At 47.7% G+C, this 22658-nt stretch overlaps 1 protein-coding gene across 5 annotated transcripts in view; it reads right to left on the bottom strand.

Annotated features, from left to right (window-relative positions):
- The window catches only part of LOC142907497 (NACHT, LRR and PYD domains-containing protein 3-like), a 34155-nt gene extending 11815 nt beyond the window's left edge, over positions 1 to 22340 (bottom strand). For 2 of the 5 annotated variants that reach the window (XM_076057078.1, XM_076057079.1), the window contains exons 1-3: positions 22229 to 22339; positions 10402 to 10787; positions 4998 to 6672 (exon numbers count right to left, since the gene is read on the bottom strand). In XM_076057078.1, coding sequence (XP_075913193.1) covers positions 4998 to 6672; positions 10402 to 10765 — 2039 coding nt within the window. In that variant the 5' untranslated portion in view covers positions 10766 to 10787; positions 22229 to 22339. Of the gene's footprint in view, positions 1 to 318; positions 857 to 4997; positions 6673 to 6889; positions 6955 to 10401; positions 10788 to 22228 lie in introns of those variants that run through there. The other 3 variants (XM_076057080.1, XR_012931051.1, XR_012931052.1) reach the window with 3 other exon arrangements.
- Between the last annotated feature and the right edge of the window lie 318 nt (positions 22341 to 22658).

Below are 22658 nucleotides of genomic sequence, written 5' to 3'. Positions count from 1 at the left end.
AGCAGTGGAGAGAGCATAGTGATGGTGATAGCGGTGAACAGAGACAAAGCAATTAGCAGTGGAGTGAGCATAGCGACGGTGATAGCGGAGAGCGGAGACAAAGAAGTTAGCGACGGAGTAAGCGAAGTAATCATGGGGAGTGGAGAGACAAAGGTGGCGAGCGAGTCGAGTGAAGCACGGTGAGCGAGCCGTGACGACATGGATACTGTAAAATATTGAGGACATGCTGAAAGTTGTAAATAAAGCGGTGTTCGAAGAAAGACAAAAGTTGTCCGAGTGAAATCGAACACTACATTTCGTGTCAGAGTGACTACGAACCATGCCGAGATGTCAAGGAAGGCGGCCAAGAAGAAGAACGTGCCGGTGGACTCATCCGACGACAGCAACGACGAGGACGTGCTTGCCCGTGTCCTGCCAAGTGGCCGATACTCCTCCGGAGGGCCTGGTTGAACGAGAGTCTAGAGAATGAGACAGCGGTTCGAGCGAGGCCGAGACCCCCGCACCGTCGAGTGATTGGAGAGTCCTCATGGCCCAGTGGGAGGCCAGGATGGCGACATTGACGGAGGCGTTTAACCGCTTTGTGACATCGGACCAGATGCAACCGACGGTGTCAAGTCGACCAGCAGATGTTGCCGCGGGGTCGGAGCGATTGGAGAAATCCGACGACGATGAAGCACCACCATCGGGAACAGCACGGCGACTTCATGTGCAGCGGTTCGAGGCCAAAGTTGGGGATTGGACGGCATTTACAAGACGGTTCCGAGCAGCTTATCAATCTCTGGAGTGGACTGAGGGTGCCGCTCTGCGGGCACTGCCGACGGCCCTCGATGATGATACCTTGGCGACATTTAATGGATTCCCTGCCACCATCAGGTCAACACTGGATGGGGCATTCGCGGCAATGAGCAAGGTGTACGAGCCGCGGTCGGTCGCCAAACGTAGATTCCAGCAAAGGAAGCGGGAGGACACGGAATCCCCTCTTGCATTCCGCAGCGCGCTGTTGGCCCTCGCTCAAGTAGCATACCTGGCGATGGACCAGGAGGCCCTGGATTCCTTGCTGCAGGAGAAGCTTTTGCAGTTGGCCAAGGAGCTACGAGTCGTCCTTTCGCTTCCTGACAGCAACAACGACGATGACATGTCTCTACAGATCGCCAGGAACATCAAAGTCAACCTGGACCTCCGCGATGAGCCAGCGGTGGTGGGTGCGCAGCTGCTGTTGCTGAGCGCTGCCGCGTCCGAGAGCGCGGTGGCGGTGGGCGAGGCACCGCCGATTGCAGCGGCGGCCGGGGTGCCACCCGCGGGCATGCTGCGTCGCCCCGCGGTGTATGGATGTACTACGAGTGCGGACGGAGAGGACATGTTGCCCGCGACTGCTGGTGGCGCAGGGGCGGCCTTCCAAGGGCGCCGACCAGCTACAACCGAGGATTCTCCCAGGACCGAGGATTCCGGGTGAGTCGCGATACATTCAATACACGGCCGCTCTTTCCACATCACCAATCTGCGTCATCTCACCCATTCACATCTCATTCGTATGTTGCGCACGGTCAGGACGTGTGGGGCGCGTTGGTGCATCGTGTTTTGGGAGCTGCGCCGGGGTCGTCGGATGTGATGGCACTTATTCAAGGGGTGATGGTCAGAGTTATTGTTGACACGGGGGCTTCTGCGACCCTTATCTCGTTACAAACTTTTTGCTTATTGCCAACTTTGCCCCAGGCCCTAGAACCGGTTGATGGGCCGTGCATAGTAGCAAATGGTGGCAGTCTCGGTATTATGGGTTGTATGGTCGCGACGAATCAAATTGGCGAAGTGAGCGTTACGGGGAATATTTTGGTTTCCAAGGCCTTGGCGGTACCGTGTTTGTTGGGAACGGATTATTTGCAAAGGATGCCACTTAGAATTTCTATAGAGAAAGCGGTGTTTGGAATTGCCATCGGGAAAATGTCTAAAATTTTTGGGAACGTCTTTTAAGCTTGCGGTTGCGAATGCCGTGGTGCAGGCCGTGGTGAGCCGCACCGTTCGCGTTCCGCCTGGCACGCAGATGCTTGTGCCGCTGCGCTTTAAAAAACAGTTGCCTTTCGGCGAGCAACAGGAGGGTATATTGCTGACGCCCTCAAATGCTGTATCACGGATGCCCACTTTGGTAGGGGCTTTGACTATTGTACCGGCAAATTGCGACCCTTTAATACAAATTGTAAACGTGGGACACGAATCGGTCGTCATTCTGGAGGGTACAACGTTGGCGCATGCAACGGCAGCGCCGGGTCCGGAAGGGGAGGCGTGTTTGGCAACGGGACAGAGTGAGATGTTGCCGGGTGATGGAGATGATCCGGACTGGTTGCGAGATCTATATATGCAAAACCCTGAACTAACGCCTGTGCAGCGGTCGCGTCTCCATGGGTTTCCCTTTGAATTCAAAGATGTGTTCAGCGTGATTACATGATAACACAGACACTACGGGTTATGTTGGGTCAGCCTGTAGCGAAGGCAAATACAGTGCAGGTTATATTAGGGCAATTAAGCTGGGTGAACCAAGGACGGCTGTGATTGGCTGGAGCTGTTGCCAAGGCTAGAGTGGCACCTAAAGGTCTGGAGGAGAAACAGGTTCGAACGATGCGGAGCGTCGTTGGGACACGGACTAATTAATTGGGGAGTAATGAGAGCGGGGATAAATTGGGGGGTCGGCAATTGGAGCAAGGTTGTTGAAGTTGGAGAGCTTGGAGTGAACAGCGGGGAATTGAAGTGTGGAGAGCTTGGAGACAGAGAGTTGGAGAGACAGAGTTTGGGAGACAGAGTTGGAGACAGAGCTTGGAAACAGCGTAGCGATAGCGGAGCTGAAGAAGAGAAGCAGCCAGCAGTGGAGAGAGCGTAGCGATAGCGGAGCTGAAGAAGAGAAGCAGCCAGCAGTGGAGAGAGCGTAGCGATAGCGAAGCTGAACAGAGACGAAGCAGTTAGCAGTGGAGAGAGCATAGTGACCGTGATATAGGAGAGCAGAGATGAAGAAGTTAGCGGCTGAGTAAGCGAAGTAATCGTGGGGGAGTGGAGAGACAAAGGTGGCGAGCGAGTCGAGTGAAGCACAACGAGCGAGCCGTGGCGACATGGATACTGTAAAATATTGAGGACATGCTGAGAGTTGTAAATAAAACGGTGTTCAAAGAAAGACAAAAGTTGTCCGAGTGAAATCGAACACTACACATGTAAGGTCTAATAAATCTGAAAATCTAAATAGGCTCGAGGCTGGATGGTGCTTCTACCCAAGACTAACATGTATAACAACAGTTGTTGTAGCCTGCGGAGCTGCGTTATGGCAATGGAACAACATTCATCTCTATGCTCTACACCAACCCACACTGACAAGATTGGTGATGTCTGGTCAAATAACCCCCAAGACCTGCATGGTGTGGGAGTGCCTTATCCAGCAGTAGACTGACCAAAGGCTGTACTTGTACATGTGTAGGAGTGTGTGAGTTTATATGTACACTATGTGTACGTTTGTGTGTGTACATGTCTGTGTGTATATACGAGTGTCTTTGATTGTGTATTTATATGCGTTTAGGGGAATGGTGGGAAAGTCGTTGGCACATTACATTACAAACGAAGTGACCTGGGTTCAATATCCGTAAACAGCATCAGTGGTGAGTGATGAAAAAAATTCTGGTCCTGGAACTCCCGTAGGGTGACTCTGCCTTAAATGAGTACCTGGTGGTGTGTCAACATCAGCAATGGGGAGAGAAAGACAGCCAAGGACGGTGCTGGTCAGGGAAGTGCGATCAGCACTTGCCTCAAAAGTGTATGCAGGCTCCACGGGGAGATTGTCTTTGTGCTCTAAAGTGCAGTGTAATAGTGTGTGCTTGTTCCCTGTCACTGGCTTCACTTTCCCCACCAGTTTATATGGGCTACTTGGGGGATCATTGTCTCTTTAATGCTTTACAACTAAGATTAACACCCATTACCAATTAGCTGTCTCTGTAGTGGTGAGCACAATCACTGACCATGATCCACTGTGAACCAGGGGCTTGAATCGGACACGTGGATCAAACCGTTACCCTCACTCTCCACCGCAGTCGCAATCAGGGCTACATTTTCTCAGTATGGCCTAAGGTCACCTCACTCCCTGCATATAGTGTGAGGGCTATCATTATCGCTAATTAAATGTTGCTGAAGATGATGGAAAACTTTACAGCATCCATGAATATGCGTAACTTTTTTTTCCTTTTGTACTTTAACGTACAGTGAGTGCAGCATTCACTGTGGACCCACCTACTCACTGTACATTTACTTACCCACTCACACTAATTCACTCATTCACCAACCCACTCACACACTAATTCACTCATTCACCAACCCACTTACACGCCACTCACATCCTCACTTAACTCCACATATTCACTCATCGATCCACCCACCAAGTCACCCACCAACTCAAGCAGGCACGCACTCACTCACCGAACCTCATCCCTCAGTGGATGAGTGGGAGTGGGTATGCGGCTGGAGAGTGAAGGTATGGGCAAGGGTGGGGGATGGGTTATGGAAAAAGTGAAGGCAGGTGCAGATTGGGGGTTAATGGGAGGTATCAAGGGAGGGGTGAGCGTGGCGTGCGGGGAGAGGAGTGAAGTGAGTGAGGACAATGATGGCAGTGGCAAGGGGAAGAATTTGTCAAAATTTGTGTTCATGCTTGGGCTACGCAAGACCGAGTGTTTACGTGAGAATGGAGTTACATTGTACTGTATGCACAGTTAATAAGTGAGGATTCTTATAGACAAAGATCTGCCGTATAGCCTTAACAGACTGCTGGGGAAAGTGCCGTTAGGGAGCACCTATGAAAGCCGGCATGGCATATGATGGAGTGGGTGGCCAGTATCACGCCCGGCTGCTTTTGTCTCCCGAGTAGCGATGTTTTACACACTGCACCTGGTGCTCAATTGAAACTGAGTTGATATCACGCACAATTATGCACACACAATTTGTGAAGTAGTGAATGCAAGGTGTGCCAGTCTTACACTAGATGTTTACATCTGTGCAGTCCACGCTGAAGCCTCTTCATTTCCTCGGTGCCGATGCCACAGCCGAACAGGTTGAGTGTCTCCACAGGTTCTTCTCGCTGCAGCAGGATCCAGGAGATGGCAGCGCAGTCTGGCAGGGACAGCCTTGTGAATGACAGGTCTATCTCAGTCATGGACCGAGTGACATCACTCAGGGACTTGCGGTCGTGCAGCTCGTGCACGCAGTGCAGGAGACTGTTGAGCCTGTGTTTGTCAACCATCCGATTCTTCATGCTGCGATTGAGCCACTCGATTATTTCCTTTTGATAATCTGCAGATGGAGGATCCAAGATACCCTCAAAGAACTTCCATGGAGTGCTTGATGCCAGTCCACAAAAAAACCTCTGAAACACATCAAACCTCCCATCTTTGCTGTCCTTAATAGCCTTGATGACGTCATTCACTGGCCATGTTGAATGTGACAGATGCAGAGCTATCGCTGCAAATAATTCCTGCATTGTCAAGTGTGAAAATGAATAACAACTCCCTTGTTTAATGCCCTCACATGTGAACACTTTGTTGATGAATGTACTTCCTAGTTCAGAAGAACTAACAACAAACTCTTCTAGATCTTTTTGGCTGAACATCTGGATGTTTTGCTGAACCCCCTTCAGAGCCATATTGCCAAGAGACGATACAATTTCCTTGGCACAGCAGCTGCCACGTCCATGGTGTACTATGAGCCCAAACACGTATTGTGTGAAGAGGTCGGTCATTGATTTGAGGATAATCTCAGAATGTTCAGACTTTTGTAAATGTTCCTTCAGTGTAATGGCTGCTATATGGCAGAATGAAGGGTTCTGGGACAATGTATTCACTGTTTCATTTTCCTGCAGGAGCTTGAGTGCCCTTTCTGCTAGACTCCTATCTTGGTAAAATTTGTTAAAAAATGCTATTTTATCTTTGTTGGAAAACCCAGTGATTTCAACAGCTCGATCAACATTCACTTGACTCAGTTGTTCCATGGCAATGGGTCTGGTCGTTATCAAGACCGAGGCCTTGGGCAAGAGATTTCCATTCACTAGGGCAGCAATGATGGCTTCTACTGTTGCCGTCTTATGTGGATCGGTGCACGCATTGGCATAGTCAAGGCGCTTTCCAAACTCGTCCAACCCGTCCATAACAAAATGGGTTCTCTCTTGGTTTGCGAAAACCTCATCCGCTTTGTTTCCCAAACATGAGTGCAGCTTAGAAAACAGCTCTGCCAGTGACACCTCTCCAATATCATTTATCTCCCTGAACCTTATGAGCACGATGTGCTCAAAGCGTCGTGCAAATACTTTCTCACCTGACAGCAAGCTGTGCACAATGAATTTGCTCAACATGGTTTTACCGCTGCCTGGAGTCCCCACTACAATAACCAGTCGGGGGTGTGTTTTTTTTCCAATGTGATCAAAGAGCTTCTTGTAAGTAATCCCTTCTCTCTGTGCTCTCTTCATCAGCTCCTCGTGCTGCTTGCCTCTCGCTAGTAACTCGTGCTCCTTGGTTTCTTGATGGCGGTAGTAGGGAACCAGAATTGGCTTCACCATCCTCTCCAGCAAAAACACTGCAGGTTCTCCAGGTCGTGCGTCGTAGTTTCGTGTTAATGATGTCAGCTTCAGCAATAATTCTCTGAAATCATCACCAGGCTTATCTAAATGACACAAATAATTTAACGAGCAGATCAGTTTCACTTACAATAAAAAACATATTCCTATAGCAGACAAATATGTTTAAAATAAACTATGTAAAAAAAGCGTAGCGAATTCATTCACCATGGATAATGCAGCAACATCATGTACATCATGAATTATTGTGTGGAAGTTTTCACGATGTGTATTCTCCAAATGCAATTTTTATAAACACTGTACCTTTTGTAAAAAAATATGTTTTATCATAACAAAAATGCTACCACCATGTGTCTTGTTTGTTTTGCCTGTGAAAAAGATAGTACCACATTTAGCATTACCGTGTACATCAGCATCATCACAACCTAATTCTATCAATCTGTGTGTAAAATGCACTGCTTGCCTTATCCTACAATTATCGATTTTTTTTTTGTCTAGGATGTTGATTTTTTTTTTTATATTTCACTGGTATTGGGGCTGTGTTTCCTCTCCCATCTCAAGCTGGCCTACATCACGTAGCACGGGGGCTACACTGGTGGAGTGCAGTACACCAGCCACGGTCCTAGCAGCAGAGAAGATGAAGTGCTGTCACTTCCACAAGAACAGACACATGAATCACAACACTCGTAGCATCCCACGTGATACATCGTAGGTTCACTTGAACTTCAACTAATCTGGCTACTGCATCATCAGCAAACACTGTGGCAGCCACTACATTGTGGAGAGTGTCGATTTCCAATGACAAATTTGCTCAACAACTTCCATCAGCTTTCCAAGGAAACATTGAACCCAGTCTCTCACCACTTGGGCAATGGTGACCATGAGTAGCCTGATCCCTCTGTATCTGATCTTATTTTAATTTCTCGGGAATCATATATTCGGAGTCATTATCTCCCGTGGACTTTTTTTACAAATGACGAGGTCTACAAATTTGACGTTGAATCTGGAGTGAAGTATAACCAATCCAGTTTCAGTTTCATTTATTTTGTATAGCCCTGTGAGCCATTCGGCTCTTGAATCGGGTGCAACTGCAACAAACAAAACCAGGAACAAGAAACATCTTAAAGTGACTACGCGCAAACAGAAAAATCCAGGAAAAAACAGCAAAGTCTTCCGGAAAAAGCACCGTATATCAATGCTGTGTGCAAACATCCCAGTGGGATGCAAGCCAAACAATTACAACCATAAGACAATTTAGATTAAAGTTATCAGTCTAACTCTGTACTACAACAAATAAATATGGCTAAACCAAAACGTTTTAGAAATCACTAAAATAAAGCTATAAAAGCAATGTAACAGTGATCATAGGAACTAATTTAAATTTTACAATAAAAGATACACATAACATGTACTACCAAACTTTGCAGCCATAGCTTGCTGCATGAGTCACTCCATAACAGCAGGAGTATCAGTAGGAGTATCAACATTTTTCAAGAGTTAAGAGGAGAGAGTAGGTTCCGTTTCATGAGTCAATGGCATTAAAAGGCGGGGTGTCATTAGAAATAGCAGTCATTTCTAGATTTAAAGCTTTCGTGACTGCAAGGATCCATATTCTGGTTCTATTCGGTAAAGTCACGTTAGTAAAAAATAAAACAACAAAAATCACGACGTTTCGGCCACAACACAAGCGGCCTTCATCAGGTGAAGGGACCAGGCTGTCTCGAGGACAGCGCTGGAGTGAAACACAGCCACGCTCAGACCGCGACCTTTAAGCTGTGTGCAAGGGAACAAGGTGCCTTGACAAAGGAATTAGCATAAAAATTAGCATTTGATTGGCCGACTTAGCATGATGAACGGTGTAGAGGTGGTTTACATGTGGGTGCACATTCCGGTTGGCGTGGGGGGGGAGGGGGAGTTTACCTATTGATGGTGTGAAAAAGGAATTTTTAAGAGCTGCGAAAGTTTGGGGTACCACTACTTGAAAAATATACTGTACCATTGAAAATTAGTTTAATGTTTGGTTCGATTTACAACATCTTTCCAATGGTTGCTTAATTTGAAACCATCTTCTCGGTTGAAATTGTGTCTGTGTTTGTAGATCTGAATTGCCTCGTAAACAAATTTCTGATAAAAACCCGTGGGTTTGCAAAGAACCTTGGTATCGGAGAAAATTATATCGTGATCACCCACAGCGTTGTAACAGTGCTCAGCTACGGCAGAATAATTCGTTCTGCCGTGTTTCAAATCTGATTTGTGCTCGCGAATTCGGTCAGAGACATGTCGCTTTGTCTCCCCGATATAGCAAGCACCGCAGGTAAAACTCAATTTGTAAACCCCGGGGTACTGTAAGTCAGGAATGACATCCTTCACGGATGGGATCAGATCACGAATTTTGTGTACTGTATTGAACCGGACCTGGATCTTGTGTTTGTTTAGAATTTTGGAAATCTTTTTAGTAACGCCTGCTATATATGGTAGTGTGATGGTTTTCACCGGAGTATCAAGTGGTTGTTTCTGTATCGAGGGAGAAACAGCTTGGCGGATGGTACGGTCAGAGTATCCATTCCTTTTGAGGGCCAGGTGTACATGTTTTAATTCACGGGTCAGGTGGTGTTGGTCCGAAATGCAATGAGCTCTTAAAAATTCCCTTTTCACACCATCAATAGGTAAACTCCCCCTCCGCGCCAACCGGCATGTGCACCCGCATGTACACCACCTCTACGCCGTTCATCATGCTAAGTCGGCCAATCAAATGCAAATTTTTATGCTAATTCCTTTGTCAAGGCACCTTGTTTCCTCGCACACAGCTTAAAGGTCGCGGTCTGAGCGTGGCTGTGTTTCACTCCAGCGCTGTCCTCGAGACAGCCTGGTCCCTTCACCTGATGAAGGCCACTTGTGTTGTGGCCGAAACGTCGTGATTTTTGTTGTTTTATTTTTTACCTACGTGACTTTACTGAATAGAACCAAAGAGAATAGCAGTCATAGCTAGTCAATATAAAAAAATTAGGAGTAAAAAATGTCCACAAAGGAGGAGACATTATACTGAGAAGAGCAGATAGCCAAGGACCGAGCCACGTGGAACACCATATAATTGGGACTTCTGAACAGAAGGCAGTCCTTGCTTGCAAAAATAGGGCTCACTTTTAGAGGGGAAGCAGAAGCAATGGGGAAGTGTGAGAGATGCCTGCGTAGCCATGCCGATTCAATAGGATGGAGTGGTGTGTGGTATCCAAAGCAGCCCAAAAGTCAAGAACTAGAAGCAGCTTCCATAATTTAAGAGAGGTGGTCATTCACCCTCAATAGGGAAACAGTTTCAACGAAATGGCCTTGGTGGAATCCAGATTGTACCAAGTCATGGAGACCAAGGCAGCTGATGGGTTTGCTGCCATGGCCAAACATATTGGGCATGACACTTGAAAGAGAGCTTCATAGCTCATTATATTCTTCCAGCTCAAATAAAATGCCTGTGTCTGAAGAGGTGAGAGAAAATCACCATGTTTAAGTCATTTGCAAGGAAAGGGAGGTGTAGGATAGGACAGAAATTCAGGAATGTTGGGGTACAGTGTGGATGCAATGTTTTGATACTGACACACATTTCCATTATCCATCCATCCTTTCCTCCAAATTTCTGATCCCTTGTACATACCCTGCTATGGAATGGAATATGAATGTCCTCCTCCTGAGAGGGATGTTGTTATGCAAGAGTGGTGCAGTTTGCGAATATCAAATGACAGTTCATATCAGTTCAAAGCAATTCCTTCGCTTAAACTTGCCAGAGACATGCGAATGGTTACGTGAAGTTTAGCATCACTCACGAGAAGCTGCTCCAGGGATGGCTTTACCCGCAGTCGTGCTCAGATCGACACCCATCACGTTGAGCTGCTGCTCATGCTGTGATATCCACTGACCCAAGAGAGGGATCTCGGATCTCAGTGGCACCAGCACATCTTTAAGGAATCTCATGCACACTTCTTCTCCATTGTTGAGCACCAGGTCAACCAGGTCCCGTGTTCGTGCCATGGGGTTATTCTCGCTTTTGAGGGACGCATATACACTGTCCAGGACTATCCCTGTTTGATAGGAATAGTCAAGCACTTCTGAAGACTTCGCCTGGAGGTATTTCTGCAGATTCACTTTGTTGGTTTTAATGCTCTCACATGCAGAAACTTTTGATGCCATCACGACAAATGCATCGAGTCACCTGAAGAAAATGAAAACAAACCATGTGTCACCTGTAAGCATAGTCGTGTAATTTTAGACAGGTACGGGAAAGAATAATAATTATAAAAATAAAATGTTGCTACTAAAATCTGAGAGGTCTCGGTTAGGTACAATTGTGACTTTAGGTATTTGATTGTGAATACATTGAGTTATTTAAATTGTAATGAAAGCTTAAAAATTGTCATTGGAATATATAGAAATACATACAATTGCATCGAAACACTTTAGGCATCTCAAAACACTCTTCAGTGCAAGCATTTGAACATTCACATGAACACAACACTACGATAAAGAAAAGTAAAATGTAAACCTAATTCAAAACACCACACAGGTTTAGCAGATTAAGCAGCTGCGTGACACCACGTGCTCACTGCCTCGACCATCGTGATGCCACGCAGACGGCAAATTGCGTTGTAATGTGCAATGATCGGGATAGCGTCACCTCTAGTTGAGTGACGATTAGAGGGTGGGAGCCAGGTTTGATCTTGGGTAGTCCCTATGTAGTGGGCACTCCCATGCTCTCAATGTATGGGTAGAGGGTGCTCTGAGGTTGTCTAGCAGTGGTATGACGTCACATACCGCGCTCCCAGCAGCGGCTGGCGGGGCCATTTGTGAGGGGGCCGGGGGAGCCGACGGAGGGAGCTGATGGAGCCAGGAGGCCGACGGGGTGGGGGAGCCGGGGGGGGGGGGGCGACGGAGCCGGGGGGAGGGGGGGGCGACAGCGCGGGCAGAGGGAGCCGACACTGACTTTCTCATACATCATACACTGACTCATTCACACCATGCACTGACTCACTCACACATCATGCACTGACTCACTCACACATCATGCACTGACTCGCTCACACATCATGCACTGACTCGCTCATCATGCGCTTACTCACTCACACATCATACACTCGAACAACCACTGACCCATTCACTCATCATACACAGGTTCACTCATCGTGTGCTGGCTCACTCGCACATCATACACTCACTCTGCCGCTGACTCGCTCACACATCATACACTGACTCACTCATCATGCGCTGGCTCACACATCATGTACTCACTCAACCTAATACTGACTCGATCATCATACGCTGACTCGCACATCATACGTTGACTCGCACATCATACACTCACTCACGCTGCTGCTGACTCACTCACACATCATACACTGGGAGTGTCGTGCTGCCAGCTATGGCTGCAGGTTTTGTCGTACATGTTATGTTTATCGTTTTTTTTATTTTAAAATCACAGTTCCTATGATTACTGCTGTTACATTGTTTTTGTAGCTTTATTTTGGTCTGGTTGTGGTTCAATACTTTTCTGCAATGTAGATTCATATTTTGTTTGTTGCGTTTGCACCCGACTTAAGAGCCGCATGGCTCACAGGGCTATACCTAATAAATTAAACTTGAATACGCTTCACAGAAATGAGTAAACATGACCTTTTGTGGAGGTAGTGTGTTTGTGTGGGGAAGCCAAAACTTAAAGTACACACATGAGGCAACGTCAATGTTACTGTAATGTTCATTATGTTAAATAAATCACTTATACAGGACAGCAGTGGTCCAGGTGTCTGTGCAACCACCTTCCTATGCCTTTGAATCTCCACTTGCACTGTCTCTTAGGAATTCTTCAAAATTAGCGGCACGTTACATCATCATCAGCAGCCATTGTCTCTCTACCGCTGGATGAACGCCTCCCTATATTTGTTTAACGTGAGAAATTGATGAAGAAAATTCTTAATTTAACATTTTTTATTAGTATCAATAATAACGAAGCATCTGGTCAGTGAGTATGCACCACGTGCATTTACAACAGCATGCAGAGCATGAGACTATAACGAGTTTTGTACATCATGTTTGTAAACCCAAGTAATCCATTCTTTAGTATGAGATATTTATACATTTAACTCTTTGTGTATTGAGCTGTGTGTATTGCATTGCTGCAAACTAAATATCTATACTGTACATATACAGGCCGGTCTGACTTAACCAGCGTTCTTTCTACAAGAAGGTGCTATAACAAGCAATATTAATTTATCCCTGGGGTGTCACTATATACGTATGATTTTATGAGTAGTCAAATAGTACGAGGAGATAATGCAATAGGGAGAAGGGGGTGAGGGCGTGGGCTTAGTCGCTTTTTCTCTCATACAGCACACATCTCCACAGGAAATGAAAAAAATAACACCTGGCAAATGGACATACATTGATGTTTACGCCCAAGGCGCAACAACTCTATTGGTTTCACTATCGTGCAGCTCCACGCTACACACAGCAGACGCGTGCTCCCTACAGAGGATAAACTGTCGAGCGTCTTCTACGCCGACAGAACGAGCTTCAACACAAACATCCCCCATATAGCTCCACAGACTGGTGGGTCAAGTGCTGTTAGTGAGCCCCTTTGAAGACCTGCACGCAAAGTGGGGTAGAAATGGCCAGCACCACACCTGGCCACGTTTGTCTCATAGGTTATACTGATTACCCATTGTACCAGGCACTCATTTAATGCAGACACAACCTAGAGGACCCAAAACCAGTGTAGATATCACGTGCTATTGATAACTGTGGCTGAGTTTGTTGTGCAGCATGGCTCGCCACAAACACACATAGGCGATGTACACAAACATACAAGATACAAATGAGAAAAATCTCCCATATCGTTTTTTACATTATTGGGATTAGTTCTGCTAGCGAGCACCTAAGAAGGCCAGTACGACACATGAAGGGGTGGATACATAAACACAATAACAATAAAAGCCATTCGCCACTCAAAATTGGTGACGTCAAAAAAGTGTTTGTGCCAGGCTAAGTGCACATTGAGGTCATGTGGACTGTCGAAGGCTCATGGGCAGTAGGTTACAGGATAGATAAAGGTGTCATGGGTTGAGTGACAGGGATGACTGGCAGATCTACCACCTGTGCTCCCTACTGTTCCACCTTGCTGCATTTTACTCATTCTGCACTCCGCTCGTTGTTGTGAGCATCACTCCTCCGCCCTCCGTTATTGCTGGAGGCGGACATCCTTCACAAAACTCCTCCAGAGACGCTGATCTTGAAACCACTGGTCGAGCTGTTGGCAAGCCCAAACAGCTCCACCATCCTTCTGTTACACTGCAGTCAAACTCTTGCCTATAGCGATAAGCCCCTTATATCTGGACAAACAGAAGCTGTTTGGGTACACAGTGACTGGGCATTTGGGCTACATGACCCAGCCAATGCTGCCTCACCTGCCTTAGTATCTCACTGATGGGCATTTGTCCAGATCATTCAAGGATCTAAGCTGCTCACATAATCTAGTTTGTTAAGCCCACGGTGGATCGTAGACAACTTGAATATGCAAAACCAGTGTGGATGTTCCTTTAAAAGGGATCCAAATTTCTCAAATGTAGAGAAGGGAGGGGATATCTGGCTGAGAAGACCCAGAGCTTTACATGGAGCGACAGGCAATGTAGCATTCACAGTGTGTTACGCAGCTGAGATAATTATGTTCAACCGATTCGGAGCATGACCTCTGCTGCCAAACTGGAGCTAGTCACATGCACCCTTTCCAGGTATGGAAAATTGTTCTGCTCTGTCCAAAACTGCCCCACTGCTCATGGGGAGTGGAGGGATGGGAGAATACGATGACAGAATACCCAGGCAGGTGCTTTGTTTTATGTGGGGATGAACGTAAACCCCATTTCTTAGTAGTACTCTCGAAGTTCAACAAAAGCTTCTCCAGCTCATACTGGATATAATTCTTATGGTGGGGATGGTTGTAATGTGGAGGTGGGCAGTGGTAATGCACGCTCCTGTCTAATGAGGAACCAACAGTTTAGGACAATTTCAAGATTATGTAAACAACGCCGCCAAGACCAGCCCAACAACCTGTTGCAATATTGGAAATGAATGGATTAGTGATTAAACGTGGTGTTTAATTGAAAAACGAACGTAAAAACTGCTACAAGGGCCTAAGAAGGCAATGCAAAACTCAGATCTGGCATGAACAGAGGGGGCCTGATGGAAAAACTGCAGCAGTTGAATAATAACTCTCAGTCAAATAAAGGATGACTTTGCAAACTTCAGTCAGCTCAGGGGAGCCTACTTTAATATTTCCTGCGCAATTACAAATGCCAGTGGCAAGCTCCTCAGCAGTTGAAGGCGGAAACTAGCATGCTAGAAGTAATTATGCTCCCAAATGCAGAATCGCTCTTCGTCATATCCCTTTGAAGAGCTCATGCAAGCCACAGCAACCAAAGACCCTACACCTTCTGCATTGAGCCATTTGAGTATAAAGTGAGAGGTACCCTAAGAAAAATGAAAGAAATCACTAGTATCCAACACTTGCAATATCAGAGCAGAAATGCTGACACCCAGAGGCTCAACTATCATCACATGGGTGAGTAAGATCTTTTAACACACGTGGAGGGCAGGCTTGAAACCAGCTTTCAATGATGCAGCCTTTTTGGTTGGACTGCAGGCAGTCTTACTCGTGCCGTGTCAGTCATAGAAGTTGTTGGACCATACTTATATTTGCCTCAAGCAAGTCTTGACGAACAAAGTGGGGTATAATCTGCTGAGTAGTGTAATGGAGGCTGTGAAATGAGAAATAATCAATTAGAGTGCCTTTAAAAAGAGCCTCTGTCAAGGTGATGTGCACATCAGTGAGATACAATCATCATTGGGAACAAGGAGGTGTACATTCAGCCTACATTTCTAAAGAGAGAACATAAAGTGATGATCACAGGAGAAATCTGTGGATGGTAAGTGACAGGCCCAAATAATTGCATCAAAAGAAAAGGGAATGAGTGACCTCCGAATGAGTAAAGGTTGATTAGAAGTTCCAACAGGAAGCCTTGGTTGCTGGGCGGAGAATGAGTGAAGGGGAGTAAAGCGAGATGGTAGGGACGATATAGGAGAACATTGGGAGGGGAATAAGATGATGGGAGAGGCAAGCAGGAGCGTGTCCATGGTGGAACTTGAAGACAGCAAAGGGGATATTGTGCTTGATGCAGAAATTAATCGAATACCAGTGGAGGGATCAAACACGATCACAGCTTTACCAATTAAAAACCAGGCAACAGAAACAAACATGAGTACAGTATTACCAAAGACAAGACTGTCACACTATATAAAGTCCCACTAATTTCATAGATCGTTATTAAACAAAGGTGTCGCTTTAATCGACATTGTGAACTCGGGATGTTACGGGACAATGAGTCCCATAGGCAACGCCACGGGCTGAAGGGCACAGTGAGGGCTATCACTCCCTCGGCTGACTGTGCGCGAGTAACAGACTTCAGCCTCTATTGACGATCTCTGTGAACAGGGAGGTGGAAGCCAATAGAGTTCATGTCAACAACAAAAACCGTGACCTTTAAAGAGACAATGCTCCTGTTAAAGTACGATTGACAGTACATTACCATTTTTACATGCTTCAGAGTACTATACCCATTTTAGAAGCAGCGTTGCTTTGTAGATTGATTTTGTTACTGATGGAGATAGTAAAAAAAGCATGTGGCAAGATGAGACGTTCATTCGAATCCGTGTTCTCAATGTCCTAGCCCCTTGGCATAGCCCCTAGGCTCAAGCACAAGACACTGATACTATTTTACTCAACACCCACCTCTATAACCCCCCTAATCGCTCCCCCTCAATCCCGCTATCTCCCCCTCCCCCCATCGCGATGTTATTTATCTTCCAAAAAAACTTCTTCGATAACACCGCTTTGAAATGAAATGTTTATAGTAAGAGACGATTCAGGCAATGGCCCTTTTGTCACAGCACTTCAGTCTCCTCGACTTGTGACATCGGCACCACCCATGAGGAGGCCGCATTTGTTGCACTCCAAGATGGCTTGGTGAACGCCCCTCCCCTCCACTACCCCGACTTTTCCTTGCCGTTTGTCCTTGATACAGATGCTAGTAACACTGGCATTGGAGCTGTTCTGTCTCTAGTTGTCAATGGCATCGAGAGTGTTATCGCATAAGGAAGCAGAGTGCTGTCTCCGGCTGAACAGCGGTACTGTGTCACACGCTGATAACTGTTAGCTATCGTGTTTTTCTTGCAACAGTATCTTCCATATTTGTATGGGAGAGACTTTGAGGTGCGCTCGGACCACGCGGCGCTGCAGTACGCGCTGCAGGTTGACCAGCCATCTGGCGAACTTTCACGCTGGTTGGAGGTCCTCCGTGACTACTCTTTTCAGGTTACCTATCGCAAAGGCTCCCATCACACGAACGCGGACGCCCTCTCGCGATTACCCACGAACGAGAGTTGCGCAAGTTTTTCGGGCTCCGGTCGCTGTAAGCCGCGCAACGAACACTCGCCCCCTACCCTTACGGCATCGGCCGAGGTTGTAACATCTGAGGGAGCTGGGGATCCAGTGGCGCGTGATGCTGTCATTGGATTGGACCACGAAGAATGGGGGCGCCTCCAGGTTGAGGACGCTTCCCTGCTTAAATTGCGATGCGGAGTCAGAGAGACTGATGGGGGCGAGGATCGATGGGGTGTCGCCTCTTTCATTCTCAGAGGTGGATTGCTCATGCATTGGGACGGAGAGATGCGATGTTCCAACATTGTTGTGCCCACCGCCCTGCGGGGTAAGGTCATTTGGGCGGTGCACGAGCGTCTGTTGCACTTGGGTGTGCATAAACTAGCATTGGCCACACGTAAGTCGGATTTCTTCTGGCCTGGCATGGCTGAGGATGCTGCTAATTTGTTGAAGGGGTGTGTGCAGTACACGCGGTAGAAGCCGCTCGTGGGAATAAATATTTTCTGGTGGGAGTCGAGTATTTCTCATGATGGCCTGTGGCCTGGCCGCTTCCCAAACAGTTGGCGGCAAAGATCACTGAGGCATTCCTCAATGGCTATGTAATTGTAGTGGCATGGTTGAACATGATCGCTACTAATCATAGCCGGCAGTACTAGCTTGTGTCAGTAGGGAGCAGAGGGGAGGCTGAACCTGCTGGATTAATGATGACGGGCCGTTGGCCAAGGCAATCCCTGGGGGAGCATCGTGACCAACGGTCGGGACCCCAGATCCCGGGAAGGGGGCTGGGGAGATGATGTCATTCTCCAGACCCTCGGAGACGGTCCTAGAAGGAAGGCGTGGCCAGGGGCGGAGTGAGCCAGGAGCCTATATATAAGTCAGGTCCCTGAGCGGTCCCAGCAGTTGTTCTCCGGCCAAAGACTGAAGAGCATCCTGGAGCCCTGAAGAGTAGAGCCCAATGGGCAGAGCCGAACCCCTGGCTAGGGTCGGCTCGAGCTTGTACCAGTGAAAGCTCCAGCTGATAACCAGTGAAGACTCAAGCGAAGACTCAAGCCCCAGCAGTATAGATGTCGTGATAGCCAGTGAGAGGCAAGCTAGTCTGGAGGGACTACCTCCATAGAGTATCGGGTGAAAGGGGCCATTACCCCATTGTGTAATAACCTGTTAATGTTATAATAAATGTGTTGCCTCAGAGTAAGCTTCCTCCAGTTTATTACCCACTACATAATGGACAAGAGTGCTCCCGAACGTCTTCTGAACAATCAGGGCAAAACATTTTCTTCAAAATTATTGCAAGAGGTGTGCGTTAGTTGTGACCCAAGAAAGTACGCATGTCACCGCACAATCCGCAGATGGATGGTATGGTTGAGGTGGCTGCACAGAACTCTGACCTCCATGTTGAGTCATCAGGTCAGCGAGAACACGACCCCCTGATTCATGTTCAGTTACAAGCCGCACCCAACAAGGCTAAATCTTAAATCTCTGACTCCGTGTGCTGTACCCTTCAAAAGCTTTCAGAAGTGCGGGAGACTTCCAGGGTAAATTCTGATTCGTGCCGATTGGCCAATGAATGGCTGAGGGGCTTCCGTACTTCAAAAACATGAATGGGCACCTGGGGACAGAGCTTGGTTGCACTGTCCACAGGTACCGGTGGGTACATCGCCCAAATTGCTCAAACCCTGGAGAGGGCTGGTTGATGTGATTCGGGTCATTCGACCGCAGTGTGTCCAGATCCGCTTGGGGCGGCGGAGTTGATTTGTACACTCCTCTTGCCCTAAGCCCTTTATTGCTCCCTGTGAGTTTGTTCCATCTCCACACTGTGGGCGCCGAGGGACAGATGTGTCCGGCGAGCTGGCATGTGTGCACGTTGAGGTTGGTCCTCAGCGGAGTCGTGTGCTTCCTCCCTCAGGTGCCGCGCGCCTGATGTCCCCCGAGCCGCCGCCTGCGCTGTCTTCACTTGATTCGAGAGAGGAGAACCCGTCGACCCGGCCTACTGCTCTTCGTGAGGAGCCGGATTCGACTGGACAGTTGCATATTCCCCCTGGGACCTCCAGGGAGAGTGAGCCCACCTCCACTGGAGGCCCAGCCACGAGGACTCGCTCAAAAACTCTTCGGATTTTGTGACACCCATGCACACACACTCCCACACCATCAGTTGCTTGTCACACTCAGTAGGCCATATCGGTTATTGGCTGAACCTAGCCTTTGTTGTGCTTATGGGTATTGTTACACGGTGAGGATGGGAGTTGTTGGTGATGGAAGGGATTCCGTGCATTCGCGTTTTATATTTTCTCGTGTTGTTCTGTACATTTGCAGCTAGTGTATATATTGTATAGGTGGGCTTGGTTATTTATATGCTATTTGTTATTGTTATTGAGGCACACATAGCGTTTAGTCACTTTTACTCGCTTTTTTCACCTTATTCACTTAAGCAACCATTGGAAAGATGTTCTAAATCATACCAAACATTAAACTAATTTTCAATGGTATTTATCCAAATAGTGATATACCAAACTTTCATAGAAGCTTATTTCACTTCACACCTACATTTGTAAACTCCCCCCCCGCCCCGTGCCGGTCCTCTACGTTCCAATTCACACCCCCTCCCCCCCTCCGTGCCGGTCCTCTTGTGCGTTACGGTCATTTTATGCTAATTCCTTTGTCAAAGCATTTTGTTTCCTCCCACACAGCTTAAAAGGACGCGACCTGGGATGGACTGTCTTCACTCCAACGCTGTCCTCATGACAGTACGGTCCCCTTCACCTGATGAAGGCCACTTGTGTTGTGGAAGAAACGTCATGATTTTTGTTGTTTTATTTTTTACCTACGTGACTTTACCGAATAGAACCAAAGAGTATGGATCCTTGCAGTCACGAAAGCTTCAAATCTAGAACTTATTCACTTGGTTAGTTTTAAGGGGGAGTTGACAGCCAGGACGGCTGAATGCTACGAATGGGGGGGGTGTAATGTAGTGACATCGGGAATGCCACTGTGTAGTGCCGGCCTGAAGAGGCACGGCGTGCGATGTAATTACATCACCGACACCCCATATATGTGGGTGTAGTACCAGCCCTAGTGGGGCTTGGTGAGCGCTGAGTCATGGCGCTGAGTGGCACCACGTGTGGCGTGCAGTGCTGTTCTCTATAGGAGGGGTGTGAAAGTGTCAACCATGAATGAGGTTAATGTGGGCCATTGCACTCTGGTTGACCCTGGAAGGTACATGACGGGTAAAGTCTACACAGGGGCCCCAAGTTGGGGCTAGTGGGTAGTCACGTATCAGGGCGAGATCTTGCAATAGGAATCGAGAAGGTAGTCGTGGCCAAGAGCAGAGCCGGCCACGACTGGTGAGCATATAAACCGGGTCCCCAGAGGGACCGGGGTTCAGCTTTGCTGTTGTCTTCTGAAAGATCTACATTCAACGTCCGTGAAGAGTCACCAACACATGGGCAGGACTCAAGCTGGAGTCCTGCTCATTGTAGCTATCCCAGAGTGTTAGCGCAGATAGCCTGGTGGTCCACCACCATAGGTTGTTATCTGGTAAAAGGGAAGTTACCCCTTCGTGTTGGTATAAATAAATTTGTTGCCTCCAAAGAGTATGTCTGCGACTCAATTGAACCGACTACACAATGGTGCAAAGGTCAGTAAAGTGACCGAGGCCACCAGGGGCTGTACCAGTATACCACATCAGATTAACAAGGGGCTCAGTGGTGGCAACAAGTTATCCCCTTCGCCTGGAATGCAGGAGGTCGTGGGTTCGATTCCAACCCCGACGCCTGGATATTTGGAGTTTGCATATTCTCCCCGTGGTGGCGTGGGTTTTTCTCTGGATCCTCGAGTTTTTTTCCCTCCACATTTAGAAATATGCGTTTACAGTATTTGGCTGCTACAAATTTCCACGTGATAAGCCACTTCGTTGAGCTACGATTTGTGGCCAGGTTGCTTTTGAAAAACAGCTATATAGCTCAGTGGACCTTACTTGGTACAATAAAATAAAAATCTGCCGATTCCTGGAGTTATACTATAGGAAGGCCTGGGTACCCAAGGGACCAGGTTACAGCATCTGTCAGTTCAATGAAAAATCTAATAGCTTAGTGAACTTTGCCTGGTTCATAAAATATTTTGTTAGTGTTTAACCTCACGTGACAAACAATAAATCCAACAAACACACCCAGTGCTGAAATGCACTGAAAAACAGTAAATGTACCAGAATGAAGCAGTACACATCTTGTCAAGTTGTATTTATGCAACAAAGAAAACTAAAGAAAAATAACCAAATCCACATTAGATGTGGATGTGATCATAAAGTAAAGCACTTCTGGATAATGGGCACCCTATGCCCTGTCGGTCGTGTTGATTTTTTACCATATTTCACCATGCTGACTAGTGCGGGTTGGTGAAGCGAGGGGGGCAGAACTGATTCATTTGTCACTCGCCTCTGGATTTAGTCCATGGGTGTGTAGTGATGTGCGCTAAACACTGTGCAATTGGACGACCCCACATGCCCTGGGCACCCTTTCGCATGAGATATTCAAACTCAATCTATTTTGCAGGTGAAATATTTCTGAAATAAAAATGCAATGAAGGAAAACAGAGAAACTGCCATGACACGGTGCACAGGTGTGAATTAATATATTATAATAATCAGTCACACGACTGACCATACAAGGCAAGCACACCATGGTGGTGTTTCCCAGCGCCTATCTCGTGACTCGGTATGGGAATCGCTGCGGCGGTGTCCGCTTGTGCAGCTCCATGCGACCCACAGCAGACGCGCGCTCCCTACAGAGGATCCACGGTCGTGCGTCGTCTACACCTACAGCACGAGCTCCAACACAAACATCCCCCATGGAGCTCCACAGACTAGTGGGGCAAGTGCTGTTATTGAGCTCCTATGAAGGCTGGCATAGTACACGAAATGGTAAGTGGTCAGAACCACGCCGGACCGCCTTTGTCTCCCCAATGTGTGATGTTTACACACCGCCCCAGATACTAATTTGCGTTACACACACATTTACCTCCCTACCCCCCACCGCACACACACTCACACACTACACCGTTTTCCACACACACACATTTAAGCACCAATCAAAAATCCCCCGTGTATCCTACACAGGTGATTTATATTCTGGACCACACCACCCACCGTCCCCCATGCACCACGAACTCCCCACACTCACCCACGCTGTGAAGTGTCGAGTCGCCCCGCGTCTCTCGCCCCTGACGCGGCCCAGTTCCCCGTGTAGCCTCCTCTCCCGTGCTCTCAGCCTCTGGCCCTGACGCAGCAGAAAGGAGAGGGGTGGAGGGGTGACGGGAGGAGTGAAAGGAGCGTTGAGGGGAGGGTTGGGGGGAGGATCGGTGGGAGGGGTGGGGTGGGTGGGGTGGGGTGGGTGGGGTGGGGTGGGTGGGTGAGGTGGGGATGGGTGGGGATGGGTGGGGATGGGTGGGGATGGGTGGGTGGGGTGGGGATGGGTGGGTGGGGTGGGTGGGGTGGGTGGGGTGCCCCTTGCTTTCTTCCGCCCCTCCCCCCACCTCTACTACTTATTTTAAGCCTCTGTCTGTTCATCCCTCCGGCCCCTTTTTTCTTGCTTCTCTGTCCGTCTTTCCTCT

Source organism: Petromyzon marinus, chromosome 79 (assembly GCF_048934315.1).
Source record: "Petromyzon marinus isolate PM22_M1 ecotype Great Lakes invasive population chromosome 79, UKy_Petmar_22M1.pri1.0, whole genome shotgun sequence".
Taxonomy (NCBI): domain Eukaryota; kingdom Metazoa; phylum Chordata; class Hyperoartia; order Petromyzontiformes; family Petromyzontidae; genus Petromyzon; species Petromyzon marinus.
Note: the sequence above shows the minus strand (reverse complement) of the source record. Positions and strands in the feature narration are given on the sequence as shown.